This window comes from Melanerpes formicivorus, unplaced genomic scaffold, assembly GCF_026170545.1.
Source record: "Melanerpes formicivorus ecotype bairdi unplaced genomic scaffold, bMelFor1.0.p_v2 SCAF_3085, whole genome shotgun sequence".
NCBI classification, from domain to species: Eukaryota; Metazoa; Chordata; class Aves; order Piciformes; family Picidae; genus Melanerpes; species Melanerpes formicivorus.
The window spans coordinates 966-20,550 of NW_027145436.1; the positions used below are offsets into that span (position 1 = coordinate 966).

At 66.1% G+C, this 19,585-nt stretch overlaps 2 protein-coding genes across 2 annotated transcripts; one reads left to right on the forward strand and one right to left on the reverse strand.

Moving 5' to 3' along the window:
• Positions 1-7,362: 7,362 nt before the first annotated feature.
• Positions 7,363-12,961, reverse strand: LOC137440494 (T-cell differentiation antigen CD6-like). Its single transcript, XM_068136731.1, is given in 11 exon segments — positions 7,363-7,682; positions 7,776-7,922; positions 9,108-9,296; positions 9,433-9,513; positions 9,636-9,740; positions 9,839-9,967; positions 10,099-10,239; positions 10,380-10,448; positions 11,327-11,626; positions 12,552-12,717; positions 12,719-12,961. Coding segments are annotated over 11 exon segments (1,668 nt in total). The 3' UTR covers positions 7,363-7,584.
• Positions 12,962-17,241: 4,280 nt separating this feature from the next.
• On the forward strand, positions 17,242-19,528 carry LOC137440493 (solute carrier family 15 member 3-like; the record flags this gene model as incomplete). The annotated part of the gene is given in 9 exon segments (XM_068136729.1): positions 17,242-17,514; positions 17,516-17,660; positions 18,034-18,323; positions 18,399-18,552; positions 18,648-18,719; positions 18,828-18,996; positions 19,076-19,234; positions 19,357-19,454; positions 19,456-19,528. Coding segments are annotated over 9 exon segments (1,432 nt in total), but the record flags the coding sequence as incomplete, so codon positions are not given.
• Between the last annotated feature and the right edge of the window lie 57 nt (positions 19,529-19,585).

Sequence of the window (19,585 nt, forward strand, 5' to 3'; positions counted from 1 at the left end):
TGCAAGACAGAGGACAGGGGAGGTCAGTCCTGCTCCTGGGGGAGGGGAGGAGTCCCCAGTGGCTCCTGGCTCTGTCCCTGGCTGGCCCTGGGTGGGGGGGGAGAGGATGCTGGGGGCTTGGGTCAGCCCCGGGGCAGCACCAAGCTCCACTGAAACCCCTCCAGGGATGGGGACTCCAGCACTGCCCTGGGCAGCCTGGGCCAGGCTTGGACAACCCTCAAGGGCAACAAATTGTTCCTCAAGTTCAACCCAAACCTCCCCTGGGGCAACCTGAGGCCATTGCCTCCTTGTTCTGGCACTTGTTCCTTGAGACCAACCTTGCAGGGAGCTGCAGAGAGCCAGAAGCTCTCCCCTCAGCCTCCTTCTCTCCAGGCTCAGCACCCCCAGCCCCCTCAGCTGCTCTTCTCCAGACCCTTCCCCAGCTTGGTTGCCCTTCTCTGGCCCTGCTCCAGCTCCTCAATGTCCTGCTGGGAGTGAGAGGCTCAAACCTGCCCCCAGGATTCCAGCTGTGGCCTCAGCAGTGCCCAGCCCAGGGGGGCACAATCCCTGCCCCAGTGCCTGATTAGCTAACATGGGAGGAAGGGATGGCCAAGAAGCACTGGATGGTGCCATCACCACCATCATCATCATCACCACCTGGAGCAGCACAGTGCCAGGTGGAACAGCCAAGGAGGGCAGGAACTGGCAGGGCACGAGGGTGGGGAGGTCCCTGCTTGCCCTCATGGGTGAGCACCTTGGGGTGCCCCAGGGACAGAGGTGTGGAGGGCTGCACCCAGAAACCCCTCTGCTGCTCACCAGCCCCTGGCCTCAGCCCCAGTGCTTGGGGCCTCAGCCCCCCAGGGTGGGCACAGGGTCACGGTGCCAAGAGCACCCATGGCCCTCAGCCAAGGGCTGAGCACCCCAAAGCCTGCCCAGCAGCAGGAAAGGCAGACTGGCACCCCATGGGCACCCCTTGGGCACCCTTTGGACATCCCACGGGCACCCCTTGGGCACCCCATGGGCATCCCACGGGCACCCCTTGCACACCACGTGGGCACCTGGTGGCCAATCCATGGGCACCCATCGGACATCCTGTGGGCACCCATTGCACACCCCATGGGCACCCCACGGGCACCCTTTGGGCACTCCATCAGCACCCCTTGGGCATCCCATGGGCACCCATTGCACACCCCATGGGCACCCTTGGACACCGGACACCCCTTACACACTCTCTGAGCACCCCTTGGGCACCCCTTACTCTCTGGACACCCTTTGGCCACCCCTTGGGCACCCTTTGGCCACCCCTTGGCCACCCCTTGGGCATCCCTTACTCTCTGGACACCCTTTGGGCACCATTTGGCCACCCCTTGGGCACCCCTTACTCTCTGGACACCCCATGGGCACCATTTGGCCACCCCTTGGCCACCTCTTGGCCACCCCTTGGGCACCCCTTACTCTCTGGACACCCTTTGGCCACCCCTTGGCCACCCCTTGGCCACCCCTTACTCTCTGGACACCCCTTGGGTACCCCTGGCACATCCCACAGGCACCCCTTGAGCACCCCTTGGGCACCCCTTGGCCACTCCTTACTCTCTGGGCAGCCCATGGGCACCCCTTGGGCACCTCTTGGCCACCCCTTGGCCACCCCTTGGCCACCCCTTGGCCACCCCTTACTCTCTGGCCACCCCTTGGCCACCCCTTAGGCACCCCTTGGCCACTCCTTACTCTCTGGGCACCCCTTGGCCACCCCTTGGCCGCCCCTTGGCCGCCCCTTGGGCACCCCTGGCACATCCCACAGACACCCCTTGGACACCCCCCTGGCCCCACTGCTGCTGGCACTTGGTTAAAGCAGCCACGACCCCCTCCCTCCCCCCTCCCCCATTCCAAGCCCCTCCCCCCCTTCCCTTCCCCCCTCCCCTACTCACCCCACATCCCCAGCAAGAGGAGCAGCAGGGGCAGGGTGGGCAGCTGGGCAGCCATGGGCAGCTGGGCAGCCACGGGCACGGCCAGCAGGCAGCCCAGCGCTGGTGGCTGAGCTGGAGGCTGCCCCTGGGGGGGGTTAGGGGTGGAGGGGGGGGGCCAGCAGCTCTGCTCCCCAGCCCAGGAAGGCAGGAGGGGTGTGAGGGGGGGGGAGCCAGGGCTGGTTTTCCTCCCCCTGTGGTTTTCTGCGTCACATCTCCGCTCCTCTGAGGCCTCCTCTGCCTCCCCAGCTCCTGCTGAGCAGCAGAGCAAAGGGGAGAGGAACCTGGGGGGGAGAGGAACCTGGGGGGGGGAGAGGAACCTGGGGGGAGAGGAACCTGGGGGGGGAGAGGAACCTGGGGGGGGAGAGGAACCTGGGGGGGGGGAGAGGAACCTGGGGGGAGAGGAACCTGGGGGGGGGAGAGGAACCTGGGGGGGGGAGAGGAACCTGGGGGGGGGAGAGGAACCTGGGGGGAGAGGAACCTGGGGGGGAGAGGAACCTGGGGGGGGGAGAGGAACCTGGGGGGAGAGGAACCTGGGGGGGGGAGAGGAACCTGGGGGGGGAGAGGAACCTGGGGGGAGAGGAACCTGGGGGGGGAAAGGAACCTGGGGGGGAGAGGAACCTGGAGGGGAGAGGAACCTGGGGGGGGAGAGGAACCTGGGGGGGAGAGGAACCTGGGGGGGGAGGAACCTGGGGGGGGGGGGAGAGGAACCTGGGTGGGGAGAGGAACCTGGGGGGGAGAGGAACCTGGGGGGGGGAGAGGAACCTGGGGGGGAGAGGAACCTGGGGGGGGGAGGAACCTGGGGGGGGGGGAGAGGAACCTGGGGGGGGAGAGGAACCTGGGGGGGAGAGGAACCTGGGGGGGGAGAGGAACCTGGGGGGGGGAGAGGAACCTGGGGGGGAGAGGAACCTGGGGGGGAGAGGAACCTGGGGGGGGAGAGGAACCTGGGGGGGAGAGGAACCTGGGGGGGGAGGAACCTGGGGGGGGGGAGAGGAACCTGGGGGGGAGAGGAACCTGGGGGGGAGGAACCTGGGGGGGGAGGAACCTGGGGGGGGAGAGGAACCTGGGGGGGAGAGGAACCTGGGGGGGGAGAGGAACCTGGGAGGGGAGAGGAACCTGGGGGGGGGGAGGAGGGAGGGCTGGGTGCTCATCCCCATCCTGGGGGGGGCTTCCCAGCAGCCCCTCCCTCTCCTCCCCCCTCCCTTTCCTTTATCTCTCAGTTCTGGGAGGGGCTCAGCTCTCCCTGGGGGGGCTCCAAGAGGATGCTCCCAGAAGGGAAAGCCCCCAAAGGAGAGCTGGGGGGGGGGGGGAGGGCATGGGCTGGAGGGTTCAGGGAGGGGGTTTGGGGTGGGGGGAGCTGGGGGGGAGCAGCATTCCCCAGGGGAGATCCCAGCCCCAGTGTGGGCTGCTGTGGGAGCCAAGCCCCTGGCTGGGGGAAGCAGGGGGTGGCCACCACACCAAACCAGCCCCAGCTCCCTGCCAGGGGGGGCAGCAGGAGACCACCACCCCCCTCCCCCTGCCAGGAATCACCTCCCTGTGCTGGGGGCTGCTTCCCTCTTCCCCTCCTCCCCCCCCCCCAGCTCGACCTCCTGTGGCTCAGTCCCAGCTGCACCACCGCTGGCACCGGTGCCAAGGCAGGAAGGGTGCCCAGGCCCCCAGCGAGGAGGAGCAGCCAGTGCCAGGGAACCAGAGAATGCTTTGGGTTGGAGAAGACCTTTAAGAGCCCAACCCTTCCCCCAGCACTGCCCAGGGCACCACCAAGCCCTCAGCTCCTGGCTCTGCCCCTGGCTGGCCCTGGGGGGAGGTGGGGGGAGGATGCTGGGGGCTTGGGTCAGCTTTTGGCCAGGGGTAAGGATGCTGCTGGTGGAAGGGAAGCAGAGCTGGCAGCCAGGAGCTCCCTGGCCAGGCTGTGCTCTGTGCCAGGCCTGCTGCAGCCAGGGAACCATGGAATGGTTTGGGATGGAAGAGAACTCTGAGGTCCTGGAGCCCAACCCTTCCCCCAGCGCTGCCCAGGGCAGCACCAAGCCCTCAGCACCACAGCTCCACTGGAACCCCTCCAGGGATGGGGACTCCAGCTCTGCCCTGGGCAGCCTGGGACAGGCTTGGACAACCCTCAAGGGCAAGAAATTGTTCCTCATGGCCAACCCAAACCTCCCCTGGGGCAACCTGAGGCTTTCTTCTTATCTTGTCCAGCTCCCACCTGGCTGCAGCCTCCTTGCAGGGAGCTGCAGAGAGCCAGAAGCTCTCCCCTCAGCCTCCTCTGCTCCAGGCTGCACACCCCCAGCTCCCTCAGCTGCTCCTCCCCAGCCCTCTTCTCCAGACCCTTCTCTGCCCCTGCTCCAGCTCCTCAATGTCCTTCTTGGGGTGAGAGCCCCAAACCTCCCCCCCAGGGTTCCAGCTGTGGCCTCAGCAGTGCCCAGCCCAGGGGACAATCCCTGCCCTGCTCCTGCTGGCCACACTCTTGCTGCTCCAGGCCAGGCTGCTGGTGGCCTCCTTGGCCAGCTGGGCACCCCCTGGCTCCTCTCCAGCTGCTGCTGTGCCACCCCATGCCCCCCCAGCCAGGGCAGCCCCGGGGGGTGGTGAGTGAGGTTCCATGCCAGTGCACTCCTGCTTCTGCCAGGGGCTGGCACCCTGGAGCTCTCTGCAAGGGCACGTGGGGCACTGGTGGTGATGGAGCAGGGGAAAGGGAGAGGAGTTGATTGATTGGGCCCTAATTAATGCCTCCAAATCCAGGTCATGCATGCTAACAGAGGCAGCTGATTGCCATTGACCTGCTGCCATCTCTGCTGAGGGCAGGAGCTTGGGTTGGTGCCTGGGGAGGGCTCCTGGGCACCCTGGGCAGCTTGCTGAGCTTGGGTTGGTGCCTGGGGAGGGCTCCTGGGCACCCTGGGCAGCTTGCTGAGCTTGGGTTGGTGCCTAGGGAGGGCTCCTGGGCACCCTGGGCAGCTTGCTGAGCTTGAGCTGCTGCCTGGGGAGGGCTCCTGGGCACCATGGGCAGCTTGCTGAGCTTGAGCTGCTGCCTGGGGAGGGCTCCTGGGCACCATGGGCAGCTTGCTGAGCTTGAGCTGCTGCCTGGGGAGGGCTCCTGGGCACCATGGGCAGCTTGCTGAGCTTGAGCTGCTGCCTGGGGAGGGCTCCTGGGCACCATGGGCAGCTTGCTGAGCTTGGATAGATGCCTGGGGAGGGCTCCTGGGCACCATGGGCAGCTTGCTGAGCTTGAGCTGCTGCCTGGGGAGGGCTCCTGGGCACCATGGGCAGCTTGCTGAGCTTGAGCTGCTGCCTGGGGAGGGCTCTTGGGCACCATGGGCAGCTTGCTGAGCTTGGATAGATGCCTGGGGAGGGCTCCTGGGCACCATGGGCAGCTTGCTGAGCTTGAGCTGCTGCTGGGGAGGGCTCCTGGGCACCATGGGCAGCTTGCTGAGCTTGAGCTGCTGCTGGGGAGGGCTCCTGGGCACCATGGGCAGCTTGCTGAGCTAGAGACAGCTCCTGTGCCTGCTGCCAGCACCCTGGGCTGCTCCCCAGAGCCAGAGGATGCTCCAGTTCCCAGCCCTGCAGCAGGGGGTTGGTTCCCCTGGCTGTTTCCTGCCCCAAAACCTCTCTCTGGGGTGAAGATTGTTCTTTTTTCCATGACTCAAGAGGAAGCTCTTTGGGGTTGCAGTGGGTGGCAAGTGGCCATGGGCTGCCAGGCTCGGGCAGAGGCCTGGCAGAGAGCTGCCCCAGCTTGGTGCCTCCCAGCTGCCAGCTCAGGAGCCCTCCTGGGGGCTCCTTGGCACCAGTACCCCTGGGGCACCGCAACTTCCTGGCTGTTGGTACCCTCTGAGCACCTCCATGCCCTATCCCCCAGCCCCCAGCCCACTTCCCACCCACCCCCTGGACCAGGCGACCCCCTCGAGGCAGCTGCCCCCCCTCTCCCGCCAGCCCTGCGCACCGTGAGCCCCGGGGGAGCGGGGCTAGCCCTGTGCCCACCCCCATGCCCGCCGGCGTGCCCCCCGCGCCGGCAGCAGCCCTTTGTCTGCGGGGCCCCGCTGCTATTTTGGGCGTTTCCTCCCTTGTTGCGGCTCAGCCTTTGTTCCCCGGAGCCTCTCTGCTCCGTAAACAGCTGAAGGATGTGGCTGAGGTGGGAGGGGGGAAAGGGGGGGGCACGAATTTTCCACGGGGGTAGGTCTGAACCCCAAGCTCCACCGAGGCTGCGCCTGGTTGTGCCAGCCGAGCTGGGCACCCGAGGGAGGGCGGGGTCCCACGGGGTGTGGGATGCCACCTGGGGAGGGCGATGGAGGGGGCTGCTGGCTGGGTGCCCACCAGTGTCCTTGTCCCCAGGCACGGAGTGAGGATGTCTGAACCCCAAGGCTCCACCTGGTTGTGCCAGCCCAGATGGGCACCCGAGGGAGGGTGGGTCCCATGGGGTGTGGGATCCCACCTGGGGAGGGTGATGGAGGGGGTGCCTTCTGGCTGAGGGACATGGTGACCTGCCACCCCTGTGGCCAAGGGACATGGTGACCTGGCAGCTCTGTGGCCAAGGGACATGGTGACCTGCCACCCCTGTGGCCAAGGGACATGGTGAGCTGCCACCCCTGTGGCCAAGGGACATGGTGACCTGGCAGCTCTGTGGCCAAGGGACATGGTGAGCTGCCACTTCCATGGCCAAGGGACATGGTGACCTGCCACTTCCATGGCCAAGGGACATGGTGAGCTGCCACCTCTGTGGCCAAGGGACATGGTGACCTGCCACTTCCATGGCCCAGGGACATGGTGAGCTGCCACCTCTATGGCCAAGGGACATGGTGAGCTGCCAGCTCTGTGCCCAAGGGACATGGTGACCTGCCACTTTCATGGCCAAGGGACATGGTGACCTGGCAGCTCTGTGGCCAAGGGACATGGTGACCTGCCACCTGTGTGGCCAAGGGACATGGTGACCTGCCACCTGTGTGGCCAAGGGACATGGTGACCTGCCAGCTCTGTGGCCAAGGGACATGGTGAGCTGCCACCCCTGTGGCCAAGGGACAAGGTGAGCTGCCACCTCTATGGCCAAGGGACATGGTGAGCTGCCAGCTCTGTGCCCAAGGGACATGGTGACCTTCCACTTTCATGGCCAAGGGACATGGGACCTGTCACCTCTGTGGCCCAGGGACATGGTGACCTGTCACCTCTGTGGCCAAGGGACATGGTGACCTGCCACCTGTGTGGCCAAGGGACATGGTGAGCTGTCACCTCTGTGGCCCAGGGACATGGTGAGCTGCCACCTCTGTGGCCAAGGGACATGGTGAGCTGCCACCCCTGTGGCCAAGGGACAAGGTGAGCTGCCAGCTCTGTGCCCAAGGGACATGGTGACCTTCCACTTTCATGGCCAAGGGACATGGGACCTGTCACCTCTGTGGCCCAGGGACATGGTGACCTGCCACCTGTGTGGCCAAGGGACATGGTGAGCTGTCACCCTTCTGGCTGAGGGACACAGGGACCCCTGAGAGAAGCTTTTAATGGCAGCTGGCAGCCTGGCACAGCTCTCCTGCGCCAAACGTCCTCCAGATGCCGCCGGGATCGGTGCCCTGGCAAGGAGGAGAAGTCTGGAGAGGTCCGGAGGAGCTGCTGGCAAGCCCCTGGTGCCCTGTGTGCCCTGCCACGGCCCTCTGCCTGCCCTGGCACGGCCTCAGCGGGCAGAGCCCTGGACGTCGTCGTAGTCGCTGCCATCCGAAGAGTCAGAGTCCCACTCGTGTCCGCTCGAGGGCCAGGCTGGAGCTGAGCAGCCTGGGAGGGACAGTGGCCATCAGGTGGGTGCCGGGGGGCCACAGAGAAAGCCTGCAGCCCCCCTGTGCCCCTCCAGCCGCAGGAGGTCCTCACCGGTGTGCGCGGACAGCTCCCCGGGCTGCTCGTTCTGGTACCACTCCCCCGAGGAGGTGCTGGAGCTGTCGGCTGCTGGAGCTGCTGGGGCTGGCGCCCCGGGCTGGGCCGGCGCTGGGCTGGGCACACGGGGCACTGCTGGGGGAGCTGGGGGCGACAGGGGCACTTGCTGCACCCTTCCACTCCCGTCCTCCTGCTCCCATCCCCTGCAGTCCTTCACTCCCCTTCCCTCCCTGGGATTGTCACCATCTTTGATCACATCCCCAGGTCTCTCCAGCCCTGCTCCCACCCCTGAGGTCTTTCTATCCCTGCTCCCACCCCTGAGGTCTCTCCACCCCTGTTCCCATCCCTGAGGTTTCTCCATCCCTGCTCCCACCCTTGAGGTCTCTCCAGCCCTGCTCCCATCCCTGGGATCTTTCTATCCCTGCTCTCATCCCTGAGGTCTCTCCATCCCTGCTCCCACCCCTGAGGTCTTTCTATCCCTGTTCCCATCCCCAGGTCTCTCCACCCCTGCTCCCATCCCCAGATCTCTCCAGCCCTGTTCCCATCCCCAGATCTCTCCATCCCTGCTCCCATCCCCAGATCTCTCCACCCCTGCTCCCATCCCCAGATCTCTCCAGCCCTGTTCCCATCCCCAGATCTCTCCATCCCTGCTCCCATCCCCAGATCTCTCCAGCCTTGTTCCCATCCCCAGATCTCTCCAGCCCTGTTCCCATCCCCAGGTCTCTCCAGCCCTGCTCCCATCCCTGAGGTCTCTCCATCCCTGCTCCCACCACTGAGGTCTCTCCATCCCTGCTCCCACCTTTGAGGTCTCTCCACCCCTGTTCCCATCCCCAGGTCTCTCCATCCCTGCTCCCACCTTTGAGGTCTCTCCACCCCTGTTCCCATCCCCAGATCTCTCCAGTCCTGTTCCCATCCCTGAGGTCTCTCCAGCCCTGCTCCCATCCCCAGGTCTCTCCACCCCTGTTCCCATCCCCAGATCTCTCCATCCCTGTTCCCATCCCCAGATCTCTCCAGCCCTGCTCCCATCCCTGAGGTCTCTCCATCCCTGCTCCCACCCCTGAGGTCTCTCCATCCCTGCTCCCACCTTTGAGGTCTCTCCACCCCTGTTCCCATCCCCAGATCTCTCCATCCCTGCTCCCATCCCCAGGTCTCTCCATCCCTGTTCCCATCCCCAGGTCTCTCCAGCCCTGTTCTCTCCACTCCTGCTCCCTGTCTCCAGGGCTGTCCCCATCCCTTGCTCCCATCTTTGGTCTCTCTCCATCCCTGCTCACATCTCAGGGGTCCTGTCCCCTCCCTTGCTCCACTCCCCGCCCCCCTGGCAGTGCCCACCTGTGCCAGGGCAGTCAGTGCAGCCGTGGGTGGGGGGTGCTGCCGGGTCGTGGGTGCCCTGGGTGCCGCGGGTGGGGGGCTGCACGGTGGGTGCCGTGTCGTTGCAATAGGGCTCGGTGGAGGAGGAGGAAAAGGAGGAGGAAGAGGTGGAAGAGCTGCCACGGGACAGGGGGCCCAGCCTGGGGGGCACTGTTGGGGCACAGGGCTCACATCACCCACCCATAGGCAGGAGGAGCGGGTGCCCAGCGCCACAGGACAGGGGGATGGGTGCCCATCGTGCCCTAGCTGCTGCAGGACAGAGGGGTGGGTGCCCAGCACATCCTACCTGCTGCAGGGGAGGGCTCCCTGCCCCCCGGGGTGGTCTTCAGCAGGAGCTGCTGCTCCCCAGGCTGCCGGCGCAGGGAGTCTGGAGGGAGGGCAGGGAGGGGGCATCAACGGGGGCACCCAGGGGCACCCCCGGGCAGGCTGGGGGGTGGGGGGGGGGTGTCCCAGGGCTGGGGGGGGTGGAGATCTTGGGGCTGGGCTCACTGTAGAAGGTGGAGAGGGCCACGGGGGGCTGGCTGCTGAAGTCGTAGTGTTCGTAGTCCGAGTCGGAGTCGGGGTCGGGGTCCTTGGCGGGGGGCACTGGGGGGTCTGGGGGGTGAGATGGAGGGGGGGGCAGCCATCACCAGCCAGGACCTCCTGCCCTACAGCCCCCCCCCATGGGGACACCACGGCCCTAGCAGCCCTACCTGCTGCTTTGGGGAGGCTGGGAGGGGGCTCCCTGTACTCGTTGGGGGTCCCAGAGGTGGCGTTGGGGCTCTGGGCGCTGTGGCTCATCAGCACCGGGCCGGCTAGACCCAGGGGGGACACGGGGTGGGCTGTGGGGGACAAGAGATTGCACTCACTAAGTGGCTTGGCCCCCAGGCAGTGCCAGCTGAGGGGGGGAGCATTGAATTTCGACCCCACCACGCCTCATTCGTGGCCTGAGCCTACCCCGAGGGCTCCTTACCGCTCCTCTTCCTCAGCCTCAGCAGGGCGATGGTGAAGGCCAGCACAGCGAGCAGCAGCAGCGCTGCCAGCACCAGGCAGACGACAAAGAGTGGCAGCTGCAGAGGGGACAGGATCCCCATGGCCTCAGAACCCTCCTCAGCTGGGACAGAGACAGGACAGAGCTGCTCACACCTCGGGCACCCTTCCTCCAGGTCAGGAGGGGGGAGGGGAGGTTGCCCAGGCAGCCCAGGCAGCCCCAGGCAGCCCCAGGCCCTGGGTGAAGCTCTGCAGGACACTCACCACCCAGCAGGGTGCTGTTGCTTGGTGCCACCACGGTCGTGGAGCTTGGGGGCTGCAAGCCCTGGGAGCCTGGCAAGAGAAGAGCAGGGGTGGAGGGGCACAAGAAGATGAGTGGGAGGGGAGAAGTAAAAGGACAGAGCCCAGACCCATGGGGACAAGCAAGGGGACCTTGGTGGCCACAGATAAAGGGACAGAGCTCAGACCCATGGGGACAAGCAGGGGGACCTTGGTGGCCACAGATAAAGGGACAGAGCCCAGACCCATGGGGACAAGCAAGGGGACCTTGGTGGCCATAAATGAAGGGACAGAGCCCAAACCCCATGGGGACCTTGGTGGCCATAAATAAAGGGACAGAGCCCAGACCCAAGGGGACCTTGGTGGCCATAAATAAAGGGACAGAGCCCAAACCCAAGGGGACCTTGGTGGCCATAAATAAAGGGACAGAGCTCAGACCCAAGGGGACCTTGGTGGCCACAAATAAAGGGTCAGAGCCCAGACCCAAGGGGACCTTGGTGGCCATAAATAAAGGGACAGAGCCCAGACCCAAGGGGACATTGGTGGCCATAAATAAAGGGACAGAGCCCAAACCCAAGGGGACCTTGGTGGCCATAAATAAAGGGACAGAGCTCAGACCCAAGGGGACCTTGGTGGCCACAAATAAAGGGTCAGAGCCCAGACCCAAGGGGACCTTGGTGGCCATAAATAAAGGGACAGAGCTCAGACCCAAGGGGACCTTGGTGGCCACAAATAAAGGGTCAGAGCCCAGACCCAAGGGGACATTGGTGGCCATAAATAAAGGGACAGAGCCCAAACCCAAGGGGCCCTTGGTGGCCATGAATAAAGGGACAGAGCTCAGACCCAAGGGGACCTTGGTGGCCACAGATAAGGGGACAGAGCCCAGACCCAAGGGGACAAGCAAGGGGAGGGGGGCACAGGGGGTCCCCTACCGTTGCAGACCACGCCGGCCGCCCGCGACTGGTAGCAGGGAGCTGACTTGTTGTAGGTCCACTTGCAGTGGGCCAGGGAGGGCTGGGGGCTCTCACACTCGTAGAGCATCTTGCCAGGCAAGGTGTGGTCGAAGGAGAGGTGCTGGAGGGGCTCCCCACAGCCCAGGCTGTGGCACAGCACCCGGGGCTCCAGCTGGTACCAGCTGCTGTCGCACACCGTGTTCCACAGCCCGCGGAAGAAGACCTCCACCCGGCCGGCGCAGCCGTCCCGGCCCCCAGACAGCCTCCATTCCTGGTGCTCTGTGGGCACAGAGCAGGGAGGGAGGTGGCCAACCTGCTCTGCCCCTTCTACCCTGCTCAGGAGGCTCTGCAGAGGGGTCTGGCCAGGCTGGATCCATGGTGAGGTCAATGGCATGAAGTTCACCAAGGGCAAGAGCTGGGTGCTGCACCTGGCTCACAACCACCCCAGGAAGGCTCCAGGCTGGAGGCAGAGTGGAAACTGCCTGGTGGGAAAGGAGCTGGGGGGGTTGGTGACAGCAGCTGGAGATGAGCCAGGGGGTGCCCAGCTGGCCAAGGAGGCCAGCAGCAGCCTGGCCTGGAGCAGCAAGAGTGTGGCCAGCAGGAGCAGGGCAGGGATTGTCCCCTGGGCTGGGCACTGCTGAGACCACAGCTGGAATCCTGGGGGCAGTTTTGAGCCCTTCAGCACAAGAAGGACATTGAGGAGCTGGAGCAGGGCCAGAGAAGGGCAATCAGGCTGGGGAAGGGTCTGGAGAAGAGGGCTGGGGAGGAGCAGCTGAGGGAGCTGGGGGTGTTGAGCCTGGAGCAGAGGAGGCTGAGGGGAGAGCTTCTGGCTCTCTGCAGCTCCCTGCAAGGATGCTGGAGACAGGTGGGGGCTGGACAAGATAAGAAGAAAGCCTCAGGTTGCCCCAGGGGAGGTTTAGGTTGGCCATGAGGAACAATTTGTTGCCCTTGGGGGTTGTCAAGGCCTGTCCCAGGCTGCCCAGGGCAGTGCTGGAGTCTCCATCCCTGGAGGGGTTTCCAAGCCCTGGAGCTGTGGTGCTGAGGGTTTGGTGGTGCCCTGGCAGTGCTGGGGGAAGGGTTGGGCTTCACGATCTTGAAGCTCTCTTCCCAGCCAACCCACTCTGTGACTCCCTGGCACCTCTGCCCCCTCGGAGCCCAAACCCCTCTCGGTGTCCCCCCCCAGCCCAGCGCCCCCCAGACCCACCTGAGCACACCACGCCGGCGTCCTCCTTGTGGCTGCAGTCGTGCTGCAGCTCCCCTGGGCACTCCCAGAGGTGCTCCTCGTGGCCCTCGCATCCCACCTCGTCCCTCAGGATGCTTCCCTCGCCCCGGCCGAAGGCGGCGGCGCCGGGGGCGCGCAGGGCTCGCCCCGCAGCCCAGCTGCCGGCACACGACGTCGCCGTCGGCCAGGTCCCAGTCGTCATCACAAACCGTCCCCCACGTCCCCTCCAGCTCCAGCTCCACTCGACCCTCGCACCGGCTCCGGCCACCCACCAGCCTCAGCGCCCTGGCACCTGGGGCAGGGGCAGAGGAAAGAGGTGGAGGGGACGCTGGGGCTGCCCCCCGGGGCCACCCCCCGGGGCCGCCAGCTGCAGGGGGCGGAGGTGTCGCCATCCTGCTGCCCGCCCAAGTGTGGGTGCAGGGAGGTCCCTCCTGTGCCACCAGCCCCTTGCCCACCCCAGTGTGGGTGCAGGGAGGTCCCTCCCGTGCCACCAGCCCCTTGCCCAGCCAAACGTGGGTGCAGGGAGGTCCCTCCCGTGCCACCAGCCCCTTGCCCACCCAAACGTGAGTGCAGGGAGGTCTCTCCTACGCTCACCTGGTGCCCCCCGAGGTGTTTCCCGCCGGGGTCCTGGGAGGTGCTGTTGCCGCCCTGGGGGCTGCGAGGAGCAAGGGGCAGAGCAGGGCGTGAGGGGCTGAGCCCACCAGGATCTCCCCTCCCGTTTTGAGCCGAGCGACCCCTTGGAGCCGGACAGGAGGTGGCAGCACGACGACGGGACAGATGGACATACCGCCAGACAGATGCCCCCCCCCGCCAAAAGCTCGGCTGGGAGCTGGCAGCCGCCGAGGTGGCAGGAGGAGTGAGGTCAGTGGGTGCTGGGGGGGACAAGCCCCCCCTCCCTCATCCCCTTTGTGGATCGTCTCCAGCCTGGAGCAGAAGGTTTGGCTGCTGCCAGCAGCGGAGCTGGGGCTGCTCCCTCGCCCCCTGCCCTGCCAGCTGGCAGATGGCAAACCAAAGGGTGCCTTGGCATGGAGACCGTGAGGAGACTGGGGGGGGGGCAGATGGAGGAGGTGCAGGAATGTTCAGCGCCCCCTCCCCTGCCCCAGAAGTGCTGCTGTGCTGGGGCATGGTGGCCGAAATGCCATCCCCAGGCTGGCACAGAACGGGTGGCACCGCCAGCAGCCTGCTCAGGGCCCGCGGCTGCGGCTCCCTTGCGCCCCTAAAGCTGACTCCTGGGCTCCTCACATCGACCCTCGGGGTGAAGGGATGTGGCCTGGGACCGAGCCCTGGCCTGGGCTCTGCTCACAGGCTGGAGGAAGCAGGATGTGGCCCCGAGCAGGGGCCGCTGGGACAAGACTCACCGCTGGCAGAGCCGAAGCCTTGGGTGGTGCTGAGCTGGGGAGGTGCTGCCGACCCTGCTGCCTCCCTGCCCACCAGCCCTGCTGAGGGAGAGGGGCTGCTTGCTGCTGCTGGCCTGGGCTGTCCCCAAGACCTCTTTTAGGGTCCCCCCCAAAGCCACCAGGCTCACTTCCCTCACTCCTACCCAGGGACATTGCTCCCCAGACCACCCTGGGGTGACCCTGGTGGCCACCAGACCCACATCCCTCACTCCCACCAAGGGATGTTGTCCCCCCCAGACCACCCTGGGGTGACCCTGGTGGCCTCCAAACCTCTTTCCCTCACTCCCACCAAGGGATGTTGTGCCCCCAAACCACCCAGGGGTGACCCTGCTGGCACAAGCAGTCAGGGTGGGTTTGGCTCACAGCTGCCAGAAGCAGGAGGGCACCACAAGGCTGGGATGGTCCCAAGAGGACTTTTAGGGCCCCCAGATCCCCCAGCCCCCAGGTAGGGTCCTCGAAGCCCCCAAGGCCAAGCAGGGCCCCCCCCTCCCCACGGGGAGGGCCACACCGAGGAAGGGCAGAGGTGGCAATGGCCACGCTGAGCACCTCGGGGTGGAGCAGAGCCGAGGAGCAGCAGGGCTCAGCCCCCAACCCCCACCAGCAACGGGCACCCCGCACCCCCCCTGCCCCACTGGGAGCCAGGGAGGGGGCAGGGCCGGCGCCAAGGGGTGCCAGCAGGCAGAGAGGGGCAGGAAGGGAGAGGCTGGGGGGAGACACCGACGTACCTTGTGCAGGCACCAGGGCCGAGAGAGCCACCAAGAGCAGGCAGGGCCCCTCCATCCTGCTCAGCAGCTGGGGGGCAGCCCCATGGCCAGCTGAGGGCGGGGTGGTGACCTCCTCCTGCCTTCAGGAGCTGGGGGACATGGTTTGGATGTGACCTGCCCGTGCTCTCTGCTGCTCTCTGCTCCGTGGCCGTGGGCTGCAGGAAGCCAGCTCAGCACCCCGGGGGAGGAGGAGAGCGAGGGGGGGGGGGGGGGGTGGCCTCATCCTGCTTGCTTCTGGTGGGGCTGAGTGGAGCTGAGGTCCTCTTGGGGACCACGATGTGAGCCTGTGGCATCCCTCAGGGTGGTGGGAGCCACAGGGGCAGGAAGGAACCACTCCAGGCTCTGCACCTGTGGACCTTCGAGGTCCTGGTGTGGCACCGTGCCGGGGGGTTGGGACAGCACTGCTGGGGACGTGGCCTCAGGGTCCTCCAGGCTCTGGGAGCTCCATGGGGTGATGGGAGCCGAGTGTGGGGCTTGAGGCGGACAAGAGGAGGCTGTGGGACCAGCAGGAGCCAGAGACCTTGTCCCTCTGCCAGGTAGGGCTGCCTGATGGTGGGGGGGACGAGGGGAGGGGGGCTACTGGGAGCTGTGGAGGTGCTGAGGGGCATGGGGATGCCAGGAGCTGGTGGGAGCCTGGGAGCCATGGGGGTGCTGGGAATGCTGGGGGCCAGGGGGATGCCAGGAGCTGGTGAGAGCCTGGGAGCCATGGGGGTGCTGGGAATGCTGGGGACCAGGGGGATGCCAGGAGCTGGTGGGATGCTGGAAGTTGTGGGGATGGTGGGAGCTGTGGATATCCCAGAGTCTGGAAGGGAATGCTGGAAGCTGTGAGGAGGGGTGCCAGGGGCTGTGGAGCTAAGGGGATGCTGGGGTGATGCTAGGGGTGCTAAAAGGGGCTGGTGGGATGGTGGGAGTTGGACGCTGTGAGGATACTGGGAGCCATGGGGAGGGATGCTGGGGGCTGTGGGGATACTGGGAGCCATGGAGAGGGATGCTGGGGGCTGTGGGGATGCTGGGGGCCATGGGGAGGGATGCTGGGGGCTGTGGGGAGGCCACAAACTGCACCCCCAGCCCCAGCCAAGCCTCATTCCCTCATCAAACTGGGCTGAAGACAAACCAAGCCTAGTGCACTGGGGGGGCTGGGACATGGTGGGGAGCTGGGGTGGCAGCCCTGAGCTTGGCTCTAGCCCAGTTTATACTGGTCCTGGGGGGTGGGGAGGGGCAAACTCTGGGTTATGTGGGGCTCTGATGCCTCCAGAGCAAGGGGGAAATCCCAGGATCAGGGAGCTGAGGACCCAGAGCTGTGCTGGAGGAGGATGAGCAGGAGCTGAGGACCCAGAACTGTGCTGGAGAAGGATGAGCAGGAGCTGAGGACCCAGAGCTGCACTGGAGGAGGATGAACAGGAGCTGAGGACCCAGAGGTGCACTGGAGGAGGAGGATGAGCAGGAGCTGAGGACCCAGAGCTGTGCTGGAGGAGGAGGATGAGCAGGGGCTGAGGACCCAGAGGTGCACTGGAGGAGGAGGATGAGCAGGAGCTGAGGACCCAGAGCTGTGCTGGAGGAGGAGGATGAGCAGGGGCTGAGGACCCAGAGGTGCACTGGAGGAGGAGGATGAGCAGGGGCTGAGGACCCAGAGGTGCACTGGAGGAGGAGGATGAGCAGGGGCTGAGGACCCAGAGGTGCACTGGAGGAGGAGGATGAGCAGGGGCTGAGGACCCAGAGGTGCACTGGAGGAGGAGGATGAGCAGGGGCTGAGGACCCAGAGCTGTGCTGGAGGAGGAGGATGAGCAGGGGCTGAGGACCCAGAGGTGCACTGGAGGAGGAGGATGAGAAGGGGCTGAGGACCCAGAGGTGCACTGGAGGAGGAGGATGAGCAGGAGCTGAGGACCCAGAGGTGCACTGGAGGAGGAGGATGAGCAGGAGCTGAGGACCCAGAGGTGCACTGGAGGAGGAGGATGAGCAGGAGCTGAGGACCCAGAGCTGTGCTGGAGGAGGATGAGCAGGAGCTGAGGACCCAGAGGTGCACTGGAGGAGGAGGATGAGCAGGGGCTGAGGACCCAGAGGTGCACTGGAGGAGGAGGATGAGCAGGAGCTGAGGACCCAGGAGGCTCGGGGGCGATCGTGTGCGGGTTGAGCAAAGCCCCAGCCCAAGCTGGGCGGCCTGGGGAAGCCCCCAGGAGGGAGCAGCCTCCTTGGCTGTCACATGATGTGTGTGTTCGACAGGAATGAGGAACTGACAGCTGCGGAGCGGGACCGGAGGCTGAAGATCATCACCCAGCCGGGTGTCCAGCCCAGCGAGGGGCCAAGCGGGCAGAGACTGGAGGCTGGCAGGACAAGCAGCTCCTCGGTTGCCCACTTAGAGGGGTGACGGGCAGCAGACCCGAGCCGTCGGGCAGGGCATGGCCAGGCCGGGGGACGGCGGGGAGCGGAGCCCCTTACTGGGGGTGGGCCCGGGGGCCGCAGGGCCGGGGAGCGGGGCGTGTGGCCGTGCTGGTGGTGGAGGCTCTGGGGGGGGATGGCTTTCTTCAGCATCTCCGGCAGCCTGGGGCTCTACCTCAGCAGCGGCAGCACCCTCGGCTGGGGGGCGAGCCAAGCTTCCCAGGCTGCCGTGTTCTTCCTGGCCGCCTCGGACCTGCTCTCCCCCGTCGGTGGCTGGTTGGCCGACGTCTACCTCGGGCGCTGCGGCAGCCTGGTGCTCAGCCTCGCCCTGTGCCTGCTGGTGGGCTGCGTGCTGCCCCTCACCGCCACGCTGGACGGGCGCCTGTCGCTGTGCGGGCAGCTGCCCGCCGCCCGCCCTCCGCAACTGCTCCTGGACGTGCCAGGGCCGCCCCCCCGAGCTCTACTGTGCCCCCACCGTCTACACCAGCCTCCTGGTCTTGGCCTTGGGAGTCAGCTCCGTCAAAGCCAACCTCAGCCCCTTCGGGGCCGAGCAGGTGAGGTGCTTCTCCTTTTGTCCCTTCCCCTTTCGCCCCTTCCCGGCCGCCGCATCCCGCAGGGGCCGCCGCAGACCTGGGGCTCTCCCTCCCCCTTCTGCTGAGCCCAAGGGCGGGCTGCAGGCTCCCACGAGGGGGTGGCACCCCACAGATCACCTCCAAACCCCTCAAAAATCCCCGGGGCAGCCCCGATGGGGGAAGGAGGAAGAGAAACCAGGAGGTGAGGTGTGGAGGGCTGGTGGGAGGGGGGCAATGTGGAGGCACAGGAGGGTGGTGGGGCAGGGGCTGAAGCAGAAACCTTGTGCTTAGGGCTGAAGTTGGGCACTGGGGAGGCTCAGAGCCGGCCCTGGGGCCCATCCCTCCGCTCTGGCAGGTGAGGGAGCAGGGTGGTGATGCCACAGGCCGCTTCTTCAACTGGTTCTACTGGAGCACCAACATCGGGGCTGTCTTCTCCCTGCTGCTGGTGGCCTTTGTCCAGCAGCACATCAGCTTTCTGGCCAGCTGCCTCATCCCCGTTGCCTGCCTGGCCTTGGCTCTCCTCATCTTCCTCCTGGCCACCCCCACCTTCATCATCAAGCCCCCCAGAGGCAGCCAGGTCTCTTCTATGATCAAGTTGGCCCTGAGGAACTTGGGCTGTGCCTGGCTGGGGGACATCAGGGCCAGGTGAGAAGCTCGGGAGATCTGCGTGGGGCTGAACTCTCCCAGCCCTGGCCTTTCCTACGTTGTCCCTCTCCCCAGGCTGAGCACTCAGGAGGCTGAGGACCCTCTCCCCAGCAGCAGAGCCCAGCCTGGAGCCCCTTCACCCGAGGAGGACCTTGCCAACTTCCAGGCGCTGTCCCGGGTGCTGCCTGTGCTGCTGACCTTCATCCCTTACTGGATGGTCTACTCGCAGGTGAGGGCGACTCTGCCCCAGGCAGGGACCACCACTGGTGCTGAGTCCATCCAGGAGGTGACGGTCCCTGGAGCCACCACCTTGCTGCCTTTCAGATCCAGGCAACTTATCAGCTGCAAGCTCTTCACCTCCACATCCCCAGCACCTTCCAGCACGGTGCCTACTCGGTGAGGGACGAGGCCGGCAGCTCCGTGGAGCTGACAAGGTGCTGGTGCCCCACCAGATGCTGAGCTCCCCAGGGTGGGCAAAGGGCTTGACCTGCCTCTGCTCCCCAGTTCCCAGCTGCTTGGCTGCTCCTGGCCAACCTGGTGGTCTTGCTGGCCTTGGTGCCCCTGAAGAACCACATCATCGACCCCTTCCTCGCCCGGCGCAAGCTGCTGCCCTCAGCGCTCGGGCGGGTGGCCCTGGGCACCTTCTTCAGCCTCACCTCCATCCTCACAGCAGGTAGGCCCCGGGCAGGGCAGGGATGATGCCACAGGCAAGGCTTTGGTGGCTTCCCAGCTCCCTGTCCTCACCCCCACAGGCTTCTTGGAGCGGGAGCGGCTGCGGTACGTGCGGCACAGCCGGGTGGTGCCGCAGCTCCTTGGCCAGGACCTCTACGAGGCTGCCACCTTGCCAGTCTGGTGGCAAGTCCCTCAGCACCTGCTCCTCAGCATCAGCCAGCTCTTAGTCAGCATCTCCAGTGAGCCTTGCCCACCTCTGCCCTCCCCCCAGGGCACCCACCAGAGCCAGCCCAGCAGGCAGCTTGGGTTGAGCAGAGGAACCTCGGGGGGGTCCAAGCTGCTCCCTCTCTTCTCTCCACAGGGTTGGAGTTTGCCTGCACTGAGGCCCCCAGGTCCATGAAGGGAGCCCTCATGGGGCTCTTCTGCTTCACCTCTGGGCTGGGCTTCCTGCTGGGGGAGGGGGCTGCTGGCCCTGCTCTCACAGCCCACCCATGGCTGGATGCACTGCCCAAAGGACCCTGCTGAGCCTGGGGGTGAGGACGTGGGTGGCACCTCCTCCAGGGGCTGCTTCTGTGGCCAGGGGAGGGTGA